This window comes from Brachyhypopomus gauderio, unplaced genomic scaffold (genome assembly GCF_052324685.1).
Source record: "Brachyhypopomus gauderio isolate BG-103 unplaced genomic scaffold, BGAUD_0.2 sc77, whole genome shotgun sequence".
Lineage (NCBI taxonomy): Eukaryota > Metazoa > Chordata > Actinopteri > Gymnotiformes > Hypopomidae > Brachyhypopomus > Brachyhypopomus gauderio.
Window position 1 is genome coordinate 1,107,501 of NW_027506898.1, and position 14,017 is coordinate 1,121,517.

The 14,017-nt window shown below is 43.4% G+C and overlaps 2 protein-coding genes across 14 annotated transcripts in view; both read right to left on the reverse strand.

Annotated features, from left to right (window-relative positions):
- The window catches only part of limch1a (LIM and calponin homology domains 1a), a 45,876-nt gene extending 40,915 nt beyond the window's left edge, over nt 1-4,961 (reverse strand). For 10 of the 13 annotated variants that reach the window (XM_076990642.1, XM_076990648.1, XM_076990644.1 and 7 more), the window contains exon 1: nt 4,370-4,960. In XM_076990642.1, the coding sequence (XP_076846757.1) occupies nt 4,370-4,477 (108 nt within the window). In that variant the 5' untranslated portion in view covers nt 4,478-4,960. Of the gene's footprint in view, nt 1-4,369 lie in introns of all 13 variants that reach the window. The other 3 variants (XM_076990646.1, XM_076990652.1, XM_076990653.1) reach the window with 3 other exon arrangements.
- A 3,191-nt stretch (nt 4,962-8,152) lies between these two features.
- On the reverse strand, nt 8,153-11,126 carry uchl1 (ubiquitin carboxyl-terminal esterase L1 (ubiquitin thiolesterase)). The gene is made up of 9 exons (XM_076990744.1): nt 10,980-11,126; nt 10,870-10,881; nt 10,320-10,448; nt 10,068-10,203; nt 9,664-9,749; nt 9,361-9,408; nt 9,197-9,266; nt 8,924-8,982; nt 8,153-8,810 (listed from the first exon to the last, which is right to left on the reverse strand). Exons 1-9 carry the CDS (start codon nt 11,010-11,012, stop codon nt 8,727-8,729), a joined length of 657 nt encoding a protein of 218 aa, XP_076846859.1. The 5' UTR covers nt 11,013-11,126; the 3' UTR covers nt 8,153-8,726.
- Between the last annotated feature and the right edge of the window lie 2,891 nt (nt 11,127-14,017).

The window sequence follows — 14,017 nt, forward strand, 5'->3', positions numbered from 1 at the left end:
CAACACATGGGTGATGGATGTGTGTGTGTGTGTGTGTGTGTGTGTGTGTGTGTTCCCAGTGTGACATCTGAACTCACTGATTTAGTAGGTACCAAGGTCACTTGGGGCGAGACTATTTTTATGAAGGCTAAGGCATTTGTAGGTAGAAGCCACACACCAGAATCCATTCTTTTAGGACACTTAATGCCAAAAAAACATTATCCACAGGCTCAGATTAAGAGACAGCACTGTGTAAACCACACAGTCTTCAGACACAAGTGGTAGGAGGTGATGATATGTTCTGTGTGTGAACGTGCACAGATTATATTATGATTAGTGGGCTCACATAAAAAAAACACTAAACTACCCATCAGAGGAGTGTTGACTTAAATGATAATACCATTACCTTTTTAAATGGTTAATTTTAAAAATAACTCACTTATTCACATAAGTACTAAATTATTCAGGAGCAGACTATCAAACATGGCCAGATTTTAACAGTAAAAGACAGCAGTATTATCCCTTTAGAATCAAAACCAGGATTTACTGGCCAGGTATTTTAGGTTCAGAGTATTTGGCAGAAGGTGTTATCCAGAGAGACTTTTCTATGCTAGACACCATATGAACTCCATGTGAATTCACAGGTATGTTCACAACTTCACACACATAATCGGTTTGTCCTTAGTTAAACAGCAGCTTGCAAAGCACAGCACAATTTTCAATAACATCCATATGCTCATATTATGTTAGATATATTATTGCTTATATTATGAGTGTTCACCCTCCTAACATGCATAAACAGAGACTGAGGTGCCGTGACTGAGTTAACCCTCATAACGCAGACGCTCCTCCCTGAGTAGAGGAGTCAGAACTGTCCAGGGTGACATCCAGGGTGACGTCCAGGGTGACGTCCAGGGAGTACAAAGTTAGCAAGAATGTTCTCTGCCTGTTTCCCAGTTCTGCTGGAAAAGAGGCCATAAAGACTGGGCACCTTTGCATCTGTAGTCTGCAAAATTGTTGACACACAGCGGTTTGTGAAAGTCTTGTGTGGGGCCACAGCTGTACCAAACTGTTAATGAAAGGGATTATGATTGACTCTGCGAAGAACTGGACCATCAGAGTTTGAGGGAGCGTGATCACAGGAAGTCCATCCTCTGCTGAGATTGTTTTCACAGTGGAGTGAATGTGTCTGGTGTCTATAGGTCCTGGGAAGTTGGATGGAGGTGTAGGTGTAGGTCCAGGAAGGTGAGTAGAGTTCAAGGGGCCTTGAAAGGCACTATACATATTGAAGGTTTCATTCATTCTTTCACGAGGGTGAAGGTAAAGAGCACCTCTAAGACTCACCATCATCTTCACTGTTTTGAGGACAATCCACCTGGCTAACCCACAGAGCCCAAGTATTAATACAACACTAGTGTATACACACATATAAAATCACTACTTGTCTAGAGATGTTTTCTTACTCCAGACCTGAAGGCCACTCTGTGCTGTCCTCCCTGCTCTGACACTCCCGAGACTCTTCACCTCCTGACTCTGTCACTCTCCGTCAGCAAATCCAGGAGAGTCGGAGCACAGAACGCAGGAGCAGAGTCAAGAATCATAGGTGCAGAAAGGACCCGGCCCAAGCCGCGATAGGTCAGGAGATTCTCCAGTGGGAGGAGGCCTTGCATTTGCATTTCGGCCTAATGGTTTGTAGAGGGCGGGATTCAAGAGAAAAGAGGGGTCTGAATCTCAGTGGGCGTGGCCATGTGGTCGACAAACGCAGAGGGACGGAGAGTAAGTGGTGGCTGTGGAGGACAGGGTGGCAGCACTGACCCAAATCCTGCTCTAGAAGGGGGAGCAGGTGGGGTGGCCCGCCTCGGGCACGCCTGATGCTGGCGACAGAAGGGCGGTCTGTGTGAGGAATGGTGACGCCATGTCAGCGCCGGGTTGCCTTTTACTAAAGTTTCCCAACGCAACAGCTGTCCTTGTTAATCTGTGTGTGTGTGTGTGTGTGTGTGTGTGTGTGTGTGTGTGTGTGTGTGTGTGAGAGAGACAGAGAGAAAGGGAGGGAGGAAGCAGCTGGCTCCATGTTGTCATCCACCCTTGCTACCATCTGTAGCAATACATACAGTATCAGATCTTCATATCTCATACTCCCATATAGCAGGCTGATTTTAAAGCACTCTGAACCACAAGTTGAAGTCTATTAGCGCTTGCTTGGTTACTGCAGTCGGATTCCCTAGGGGGTTCCAACATCACGAATCCACTCTGAAGACAGAAAAATCCAGCCAGAAACACTCTGAAACCTGATAGGATTAGGCAGGAGAACTTTGGGGCTCCAGTAATGTGATAGGTCGAACAGGGATCTGTTGAGTTTCTGCAACATGATAGGTTGGCACTGTCCATTTCTGAGTAGAGACAGCTGCTCTGGGCATTTTCATTTTAGAATATCTGGCCAATATCACATGGAAATATCTTCCTAACACACCTGTCTGATGGAAAGGTCACTATTCCACTTCCTGTGTTGGGTAAGCACAAAACCCCAACAAATATGGCACAAAAAAAACTATTCCAAACGTATACACAGAAGCTGCATCCTACTCTGTGTCAGGAAGTTTGTGTGTGTGTGTGTGTGTGTGTGTGTGTGTGTGTGTGTGTGTGTGTGTGTGTTCTAAAGCTTTCTGGAAGCAGCAGGGAGCTGGACTATTTCAGCCTGGCTATTTATGAAGCCCTCACCATCACAGCTGCTTCTGCCTTTACTGCTGATGACATGCTTACACACACACACACACACACACACACACACACACACACACACACACACAGTAGGTATATTGCTATAATACATTTAATATCTAAAGTATACCTGCAGTACCTACAAGTACTATGTAGCAACAAACTAATCTTACCCTGAAACCTAACCCTAACCTTGCCCACATAGTGGTGAAAATTAGGGGTTTTACACTTTCAGCATTTCTATTTCACTGCTCTGTTTTATTTCTTGTTCAATATTCACAGAGGAGAATACACAGGTATGGAATGGATGTCACGGGGCAAATAAGAACTTGAGTTTTGACGTGTGAAATAAAAGAGGACTGCAAATTGATTTGCTCTATTTTCTGCAGTCTGTGGTGGGGTAGAGACAGAGTTACACACACACACACACACACACACACACACACACACACACACACACACACACAAACACACTTACACAGGCAAAATACATATTTGTGAAACTTATAATAACGTATCTAACAACAAAATGTGAATATAAAGTAATAATATAGCAATTTTAAGGCATACATTTTTAACTTTGTACTCTTTGCTGTGTCATGGTATGGTGGTGGTACAAAATCTACACACACATCCACAAACACCAAAGTGACAGGAGAGGGCCATCCTAATGTCATCACAAAATGACTTCTCTCATCTACTGCACGCGCAGAAATCTAGAACACTGACGTCCCAATCCAACCAATCCAGCGCCCGGCACTATTGAAAATAGGTCATAATATTAATACCGAGGCCTATATCTCGAATATTTTCATCCCGAGGGATAAGGGAGAGATAACAGATAAGAATAAATCTGTGGCGTACGTCCACGCCAACGCAATAAAGTTTAGCCGATTTGTTGGTGCTATTTGGTTAAAAAAGCGTCCAGGTAAATAATGATTATCTCTGTGCTTATAAACGACTACGACGACCAGAACCACTCGGAAAATGGGGCGTTCCGTCATGAAACGCCCCCCCCCCCCCCAGTAGATAACAGCATTTTGTTTGTTACAGTTATTATTAACAGTATAAAGTATTCATGCGACAGGACTAGAGGTTCAAGAGACGAGCCACCGAAATAGCATCTAGACAATATTATAAATTCAGTGACAATTTGCTAGAGCCCGTTACTACAGGTTCATCGTCATATGAGCGAATATACTAAGAGAACAGCCGAGAACTGCACCGGTCCGATTATTCTGCGTACATTCCCCTGCGCATCCCGAACCGCGAGCACATGATACCCGCATTGTTTTCGTCCATCACCCTCTGCTGTAACGTGACACACACGGTCAACGACGATGAAAGGTCGCAAACCACACGCACACAGCCTACATGCACACGCACAGCCTACATGCACACGCACATACACACACACGCATATAGCCTACATGCATACGCACATACACACACGCACACACGCACGGATGCACGCGCGCACGCGCGCATACACAACAGGTGACAGTGCAACATTTACATCTAATAGGCACATGTTCCGTTGAAATGAAAACTGTCGTAGCTTGAGGTCAATTCCAAATAAAGTTTGAAAAGATGACCCATTGCCTGAAAACAGTTCCGTAGATGATCCTACTTATTTCACTACTTTAACATTTTAAGAGCCATAATAACTCACCTCTATCCATTTCTGGGCCTCTTGAAATGCTGGCTCTGGAGTTGATTCGGTAGGTTCTTGGCGATCGGAGTGGCTATGTGCACCCGTATCTTCGCCAGGACTGGCCATTTCCAGAACCGTATCAACGATGAAAGGTAGCGGATCGTTTTGGATCGCGCGTCGAATATCCTGAAATGTCCCGAGTTGTCCGCAACGTCTCAGCGTTGCATAGACAGTATTTGCGTATGTTTATCAAACTTCGTCCGATGGGCCAGTGGATATTGATGGTCTCTCCAGCACGGGACAGGAAAATACGACGTGCTCGGTTCTCCCGTGTCACCTAATTTTTACACCGTAAATACAACGCAGCTCGAGCCTCAGTCAGCAGCACTGCACATGCACGACCCACCGCTCACGCGCCGCAATAGGAGCCCGACCGTCGCTAAAAATATAAGCTAAAAAACCCCACCAGAGTTCTCCTTTCAACCAATGCGAAGAGGGCAGCCGCCTCCTCCGAGCAGCCGCGAAATAAGCGCATGCCTGCTGCTGGTCTCTTTTACTAGCGAGCGGCCCACTGGCGTGCGCGAGCGCGAGCGCGCGGGGGCAGGAATGTGTGGAGGACAATGGAGGAGTTCCGTTATGGTTACAAGCCCAGCTGGACCCCCCCGACGCGCCTCCTCTTCTCATCTGAACCTTAGCTTTGGGGAACTTTTGGTGAACGTCACTTATGCCTATAAATAAATCTATCTATCTGCGTATATTGTAAACGTTTTGGCTTGGACATAATATATGCTGTGTACTTTTGAATATTCTGTTATGTACTGAATTAGACATCTGTAAAGAAACGACATAACAGATTTCAATGGATCTGCAAAGATTCACACTTTTAGTATAAAGGTGCAGGGTGTAGAGCGGTCCCCTAGTGGATCATCGGCGTTATTTCAGGTACATTCTGGACTGTTCTGTAAAATTCACCTTATTTAATCTTACTCACTGCACATCTGAAACAAAATAATGACATGGAACCGGTCAACACAGGATAAATGTACTTTGGTATTTTCAATATCTAACAGCTTTTTCTAAATGAGTCAGTGTTTTTACAACATTGCAACATTTCTTTCCACAGCACCATGAAATTCCAATATTAAATCATACACACAAATACAAACATAGAATGGAGGTCAAACTCTACTAATTCTAATTCTGAATGGATTTCTATTAATAAAGTGAGATTTCAGTGTGAGCATATACAGGGGTTGGACAATGAAACTGAAACACCTGGTTTTAGACCACAAAAATGTATTACTATGGTGTAGGGCCTCCAATACAGCGTAAATACGTCTTGGGAATGACATTTACAAGTCCTACACAGTGGTCAGAGGGACTTTAAGCTATTCCTCTTGCAGGATAGTGGCCAGTTCACTACGTGATGCTGGTGGAGGAAAACGTTTCCTGACTCGCTCCTCCAAAACACCCCAAAGTGGCTCAATAATGTTTAGATCTGGTGACTGTGCAGACCATGGAAGATGTTCAACTTCACTTTCATATTCATCAAACCAATATTTCACCAGTCTTGCTGTGTATTGGTGCATTGTCATCCTGATACACAACACTGCCATCAGGATACAATGTTTGAACCATTGGATGCACATGGTCCTCCAGAATGGTTTGGTAGTCCTTGGCAGTGACACGCCCATCTAGCATAAGTATTGGGCCAAGGGAATGTCATGATATGGCAGCCCAAACCATCACTGATCCACCCCCATGGTTCACTCTGGGCAACAATCTGGGTGGTTCGCTTCTTTGGGGCTTCTCCACACTGTAACTCTTCCGGATGTGGGAAAAACAGTAAAGGTGGACACATCAGGAAACAATACACGTTTCACATTGTCCACAGCCCAAGATTTGTGCTCCTTGCACCATTGAAACCGACGTTTGGATTGGCACAAGTGACCAAAGGTTTGGCTATAGCAGCCCGGCCGTGTGTATTGACCCTGTGGATGTTGGATGTGGTTCATCCTTCTTGGTGTTATGCTGACATTACCCTGTATACCGTGGCTCTTGATACATCACAAACACTTGCTATCTTGGTCACAGATGTGCCAGCAAGATGTGCACCAACAATTTGTCCTCTTTTGAACTCTGGTATGTCACCCATAATGTGTTCATTGCAATATTTTGAGCAAAACTGTGCTCTTACCCTACTAATTGAACCTTCACACTCTGCTCTTACTGGTGCAATGTACAATTAATGAAGATTGGCCACCAGGCTGGTCCAACGTAGCCATGAAACCTCCCACACTAAAATTACAGGTGTTTCATTGTCCAACCCATGTACATACATGATGATTGTAAGACACCCACAGACATCAGGAAGGTCTTACTGAGTCATGCCGCCTGCACCAAAATCAGACCATCCCATCCACCCAGTACAACAGAACTCTGCATTCATCTCAGCAGTTTCTCTACTACTCAGTGATCCAACTGATGTGCTTTCTTGCCTTTCAGTCTCCCTTAGGCAGCGTGCTGGTGTTGGAAGTGGTTGTCTGCAGTTATAGCTCATCTGAGGAACATGTGCATTCAGATATGCTGAAGTAGCATAGTCCTCGGCTGCAGCTTGCATGACTGTGCACTGCCTGTTTATTGAATGATCCTCAGTATGCTCTTGATAGTGTTGCAACAGAAACTCTGTTTTTGAAATACTGGCCCTGACTTTTCTAGCACCAATGACCATGCCTCATTTGAAGTGGCTCAGACCACATTTTGATCCATGGAAACACCTGCTCACTTGATTTATGCTGTACCCTGAGACTAAGTGTATAACTTCCAGACAGGGAAGCTCTGATCGTAAAAAGGACAGGTGTCTAATATAGCAGGCATATAAAAGTCACTACGTGCAGGATTAGTTATCCATCAGTGTCTAGAAATTAATCAGGTGCCATTTCAAACTACAAAAAAAAACTGAGGGGGATTACTGTGCAGTGGAGGTAAAACGATGGACAAAACGAGCTTCCAAACGCAGGTTGAATTGTCTAAATTGAGGCAAAGGACGGAAAGGAATAGTAATGGTTAGGGCTAGTTTTGTTAAATTTGTCTTTAGTTTGTGTCAACTAAAGAGGAAGATGCAGCATCCAGTTTCATACCTGGCAATTACCAAACCCAGTTACATTTCATTTTGCACAATGACAGTCAGTCATCAGTAACTTATTCTTTTGAAATTGGGCCAAGCCATATCTATTCATCAAAAATTAAGAAACCATTGTATAATATGAATATTAAAACCTAGGCATGTGCTTGGAGAAATGCATTTTATATAAACTACTGCCAAATATGTAACCCCCTTCTCTGCAAATATTGACATTTAGAGCAAGCATTTCTTAACCCAGTCCAACAGCACCACCCTGTCCTAGTTCCCAGCACATTACGTTAAAGCAAAAAACATTATAGCAAGTGTTTGCATAAAGTGTTAAGACGTCAAACAATAGCAAGAAAAACTGTTTTAAGAAACACCAACATTTGAACTTGGGGAAAAGTCCAGAGATTCATGACCCCAATTGTCAAATCACAGCTTTATGCACTGTGGCACTCACAGTCTCTGCCATTAGTCTTTAAATAAGACTTTGCTCAGGTGATTAACCAACTAGTACCTCATTAAGTAGGTGTGCCAGTGTTGGATTTCAGACACTAGAATGGAATGCCACACCAATTATAGAATTTAAACATGGATCACTCACTATATCTACATGCATGATGGCTTCATTAAACTAAGGTCACAGTTCTAAATAAAAAGCATTACTCAGTGGCTCATCCTTTTGATTTTATTGTTTTTGAAGCAGTCTACCTTCACCACACAACAGAGCTCATTCCCAGTAAGCAACAGTGGGGGAAAAGGCTGCTTCTGTGCGTGCTGTGCACTGCAACACAAATATACAAACACCAAGTGCACAAGCTCGCAAAGGGGAAACAGTTCTGAAATGGAACAGGATTACCACAACTCCTACACCATCTACTCCTCAAGAGACAGCTATATTGGCTAAAGGCAGTATGGCACCACACACCAGACCATGCACACCCAAATTACAGCCCCGTGAACAGTATATGGTTTTCAAACCAACTACAAGAGCTGGCAATCGCTTATTTAGAACTGAAAGTTTCACCAAAAGTGCCAATTAAGGCACTTGCGCAAGAACTATAAATACAAAAGAACAATGTAGTCATCTTACAGCTGTGAGGACAGCAGAGCCAAAAGAAAACTGAATGAGTCACTGTCAGGCATGTGGGGTAGACTGTTCAGGGCTCTTGTGCTCTGGCCTGAAGTGGAACGAGGGGGGGTTTTTGGTCAGTTGCTCGTCACTCGGCTGCCTGGTCTGGCTCATCTTCAGGCCTGGCAGAGTGCCACAGCGGAGAATCGCACCTCTCCTTTCTCACGCTCGGTAAACCCGCGGCACACCTTTGCTGCATCCTGCGGAGAGGAACAGAAGCGTACGCTCAGTCGCCCATTTGAAGGGAGCATAATTCAGTCGGTTACAGAGAGGGGGCCATGCTATGGGTTCTGTGCAATAGATGATTGGGTACCATGACGAAGCTGTCTGGCTTTGTTGCTCCATGATTCACAGGTCCATCCATCCGGCCATCTGCCCCACACACACACACAAATGTGTACCATCAGGAACCATACTTCCACATTCCAAGATGTTATGGGGCCCATTTATTTTTTCAGCAGCAAAATATGAATGTCAACTTGCACTATTTGAACAGATGCATTTTAAAATATTGCAGATGTAGATTGTACATAAATGTTAATTTCCCACTCAAATTAGTATTTGTTCCATAATTTAAATGACCTACCGAGTTCATAAAGTTGACCATTCACACAAACAAAGGTAATAAAGTGAAAGTTCACTTTATCGGCTTGCGGCTGTTTAAAAACACAAACCCCGCATAGCATTAAACAGAATCACCTATTTATTTATTTATTTTTTAACATTAAGGTGTGTGCACATGCATCTTACACGACACTGCCCATCATTAGCAACTTGATCATGCGTTTCACGTATTGCCTGCAAGAAAGTAGTAAGAGATTTATTCACAAACCTTAAAGCAACATTAAGTAAATCTTACACATGATACGTATCGTCTACGTTGATCATAACCCATTTGTATGGCTAAAGCGCCCCCTGTTGTTCAAACAGTCTATTGCGATAATCAAAACGTCACAGCAGGACAAATCCATGAATACAGGACACAGGAATGATTCAGATATTCAGCAGCATTTTAAATGGTAAGAGTCCTGAAGCTCTCGAACTGTTCAGTACCTGATTTTGTTCCAGCTTTTTGGCCCGATCAGCAGGGGACAGCCCAGCCGTCGCGTCTAGAAACGACTTCAAAGCAGAACCGCTTTCTGGGAACGAGGTGGTATCAAAATGCATCGTTTAAGTATTTCCTCAGAACTGCTGGCTCATATAATTACACTTCGCGTCTTTTCAACCATAAATTCCTTATCAATACAAACGAAATGCCTGCACGATCCTGATAAAGATCAGCTTGCAAAAGATGTCGTAACTGCAATTATCGTGAATGACAGTCTCAATACTCTACATAACATCCGATTCCTATTCATATTTAGAGTCCAGCAACGATCGCTACCGATATTGCATGCACAATACACAATGCTCAATTTCAAAGTCACAAATTCCAAATTAAATTTATTTTAACTGACCAAAGCTCAGCTTCTCCTGATTGTTCGCCACAGCATGCAGTAGGCCCACAGTCCCACAGGAGTTCACTATCGTCTGCTTCATGAAGTACACATTCTTACAGTCCCCAACGGACTGACTGGAGCGGAACTCCTCGTGCTGAGAGACCAAGGGACACGTTGGTTTCCACCATTCATTTGTAGCGTATAACTCAACCAAACCCGACGTGTTTCGCATCACTCGTACTGGGAGTGCTGTGCGTCGGCACGTGTTACCTGTTGCGTTAAAGGGAAGAGCAGCATTAGGGCGCAGCAGGGCGTGGGCACCCCCGACAGAGCCTCGTCCTGCAGACCCAACACATCCACGAAGCGCCAGCCCGCTCCCACGCCCAGATTACTCAGCACCTACACCACCAAGAGACCAGCACAGTCACCACACACACGTCAGGCTGTGGTGTAAGCCCACTCGACACATAATCCCAGTCCCGTTTGGCACATTTCGAAAATGAAAGATGCATTTAATAGTGTCGTTTAAGAAACATGTACAGGTAATGGAGAATGGTTTCAGCGCCAATAATTATGAAACCACACAACCGGAACCTCAAAAAACGACTAATAGTGATGAAACAGCGTTGAAACTGAGCTGAAGAGTGTAGAAGTTAGTGTTTTCTAGCAGGTGGTCTCTAGCGAGCCTACGCCCATCCATTGTGCAACACACTGCACGTTAAGGCCGCACACAACACAGCAGACAGGTCGCAGTCGGACTTTAAAGGTGAAGTCGAGGGGACGGACTCGCCCTCCGTGGACCGTGACTCGGCGAACGCACCTTATTCAGCATCTGCAAGAGGAAGAAACGCACACGGGTCTATTAAAGAGCTCAGCCAGACACCAAACAGGTCGTATTAAACACGCAGCGATAATAAAACTACTCCAGACCTCCGGGTTGATTTCAAAAGGCTTCCATTCCATGATTGCAGATTACAACAGATGGCGTTTAACCTCCAATGTACAGCTGAGGGGGGTGAAGACCACGCAATTCAAACCTCTGATAAACTATTGTCGGGTTATAGTGCACGCGGTTGATATGCGACTGGTCACATACCACTTCTCCAGATTTCAGGGGTGTGTTTCCCAAATCAAAAACGTATTTCTTAACGGTTTGACGCCAATTATTTAATGATCTGTTCCTATCGCATAAGTGTAAAATAGCAATGAAAGAACAACCGAATTTAACTGAATGAAAATAAAACAACTGTCATATTTTCACTTCGTTCAAGTAGACCAGTCCACGGTCAGATGATTCTAGAAGCTCCCGGTAGCGCCCCGACGGGAATGATTAATAATTATTAGATAAAGAGATTGCTTCATCAGACCTGCTTTTGCCTTGCGCTTGACGTGTAGGCTATATCAGTATTCTTGCAGCGATGAATATAAAATTTGGTCTGCGTTTGGTCATTTATGAAAATGCAATAGAATTTATGCTGGCTTGCTGTTTTTTTTAATTTCTTTCTTTAGTTTATGAACAAGAATTAAGTACGTTTTCCAGCTTTCAATTTGTACTTTTTTAGAATTCCCAGCTCTCGTCTCCTCATCTTGTTAACCTACTGATTTGTCATTTCTTTATATCGCTTCTTTTAAATTATCTTTTACACTTTCCATTGCAGACATGTTCGTGTATTTTATGAACTGGAACAAACAAAGTAGGTATACATCCTCTCACTATACAGACTTACACATGTGAACAAAAATGTTGGTACCCCTCGGTTACTGAAAGAAAAACCCACCCACAGAAATGAACAAATTAAAATCCAACATTGATTTTGAACCATGCTTCAACAGAATTATTTTAAGAAGTAAGCTCATTAAACAGATGGTACCCCTGAAGGTAATGTGACCAAAGGGACATGTTAAATCAAGGTCTGTCAACAAATTAGCATCACAGTTGTCTACAATCTCGTAATCGGTCAGTGGGCCTATATAGGTAGTCACTGTGCTCTTTGGTGATATGGTGTGTACTACGCTCAACATGGACTAGAAGAAGCAAAGGAAAGAGTTGTCTCAGGAGATTAGAAAGAAAATGATAGACAATCATGTTAAAGGTTCTAAGACCATCTCCAAGCTGCTTGATGTTCCTGTGATTGGTTGCACATATTCAAAAATGTAAGATCCATGGGACACAGGAGGAAAATTGCTGCCAAATCAAAGAAACAAATAATACAAATGGTAACAAAAGAATGGCTAAGAGGAAAACATTGGACTATTCTGAAGTTGCATTGTATGAGCCCTGACCTAAATCCTGTTGAGCATCTTTAGAAGGCGCTGAAACATTGGAAAGGCACCCTTCAAACCTGAGACAACTGGAACAACATTTCTGTCCAGGCCTGTTTCATGAGTTTATATATTTTAAAATAATTCTGTTGAAGCATGGTTGAAAAGCAATATCTGACTTTCATTGGTTAATTTTCATAGCATTTATATTTAAAATTACTTTTGTCAGTTTCAATTTATTTCTTGGACCATTGTAGGTTTTTCTTTCATTAACTGAGGGGTACCAACATATTTGTCCATGTGTGTAACTATTTAGAAGATTACAGATACACAATAACATTAGAGAGACTGGGAGGGCAGGTCAACTCAAATATAACAGCTATGAAATAAGGCCAGAGCTTTATTTAGTGGGTGGATGTCTAATGCACTCACAGCTCACCTGATGTATTTTTCACACTGAAAAAGGCAACAATTTGATTCTGTAGGTCTCTGCTTTTTCACGATAAGCTGGGCTCTCTTTGGCTGTTCACTTTTTTTTGACTGATAAGCACTGTCATGGAGAGGCAACTCATCACTTGGGTCCAAAATCTCTCGCATCTGTGCTCACCTTCCTCTTTCTCGCTTTATTGATTAAAACAATTATGGGAACTACAGCTCTTGCCACACAAAGCAGGTGTCTTTGTTAAGGGTGGCTGCTGTTGGTGACAGGAAGCCCAGCCCTGTGTTGCAGGGGTCAGCCGGGTGCTCTTTGTGTGCTCCTGCCTAGCAGCTTGGACGGGTGATGAACATAGTGAGGCGAGTGCTTTGTGATTGGTCCAGGCTTTGTGATTGGTCCTGGGCCCAATGAGAACAGAAGCATGCTTTATTCCTCTTTACATAGTCATTCTGCCTCAGTCAGCACCTGACTCTGTGTGGCAAAAGCATCTAGGCCAACTTGTTGCAACTTGTCTGACATGAGGGTTCATGGGAAAATGAGTCTTCTCGCATTTCTATGTAATAGGTTATCACCTCTCTGTTTGTGATTATCTACCAGGCCCTTGGGGAGCTGTATGGTGGTTTGTTTCTGGCTAAACCATAGTGTTTTCAGCACGAAGTGCTGTCTGCGTAGTTCAGGTGTTTAGAACGGCTTCTATTGTTTCCTTTCCACAATTAAGCCAAGGTATAAAAAACTGGTGTCAAACTGTAGTACTACATTGAACTAACACCTCTGCTGAGATGACAACCTATTTTCACACAGCATTTTAGTGGCAGGCTCTATCGGGTTGCTGGCTAAGAGGTGAAGTAGGAGCTGTTTGTTAGACAGCCAAATCCACCTCAGCACCAAAGCCCACTTTGACATAATGTACCATGCACCAGCCAGAATCCTATGTTTTTAGGGAGTGCGCCAACTGTAAACAACTGAACAGGGAACTAGAGTTTCTGAATTGATCAAGAATCAGGACAGACTGGTGGTGCTTGCCCATGCATGTGCATGCACCAGAGATTAGGAGTAGAAACTAAAAACAGGTAAGGCTGTGCTTATCATTGGTATCTGTCTAAGGTGACACGTCAAAACACATTTAAGTCAAACATAAGCATTTAATCACACCAAACTCAGAATGTAAGTCTGAAGAATCACTGTTAAATAGAATTCAAGATTTGCAAGATTTGTGATTTTAATTCTTTTCTGGGCTCCATTTGTGGCATTCCAGATTCCTGAAAATAGG

Coding starts and splice junctions, on each gene's coding strand:
- uchl1 (XM_076990744.1), bottom strand. CDS start 11,012: ATGGAATGGAAGCCTTTTGAAATCAACCCGGAG. Junction 9,267..9,360: donor CTAATGATGGGCAGTGTCGT/GTAAGATGCATG, acceptor GTTTTTAAACAG/CCGCAAGCCGATAAAGTGAA. Junction 8,811..8,923: donor AGCCAGACAGCTTCGTCATG/GTACCCAATCAT, acceptor TCCTCTCCGCAG/GATGCAGCAAAGGTGTGCCG.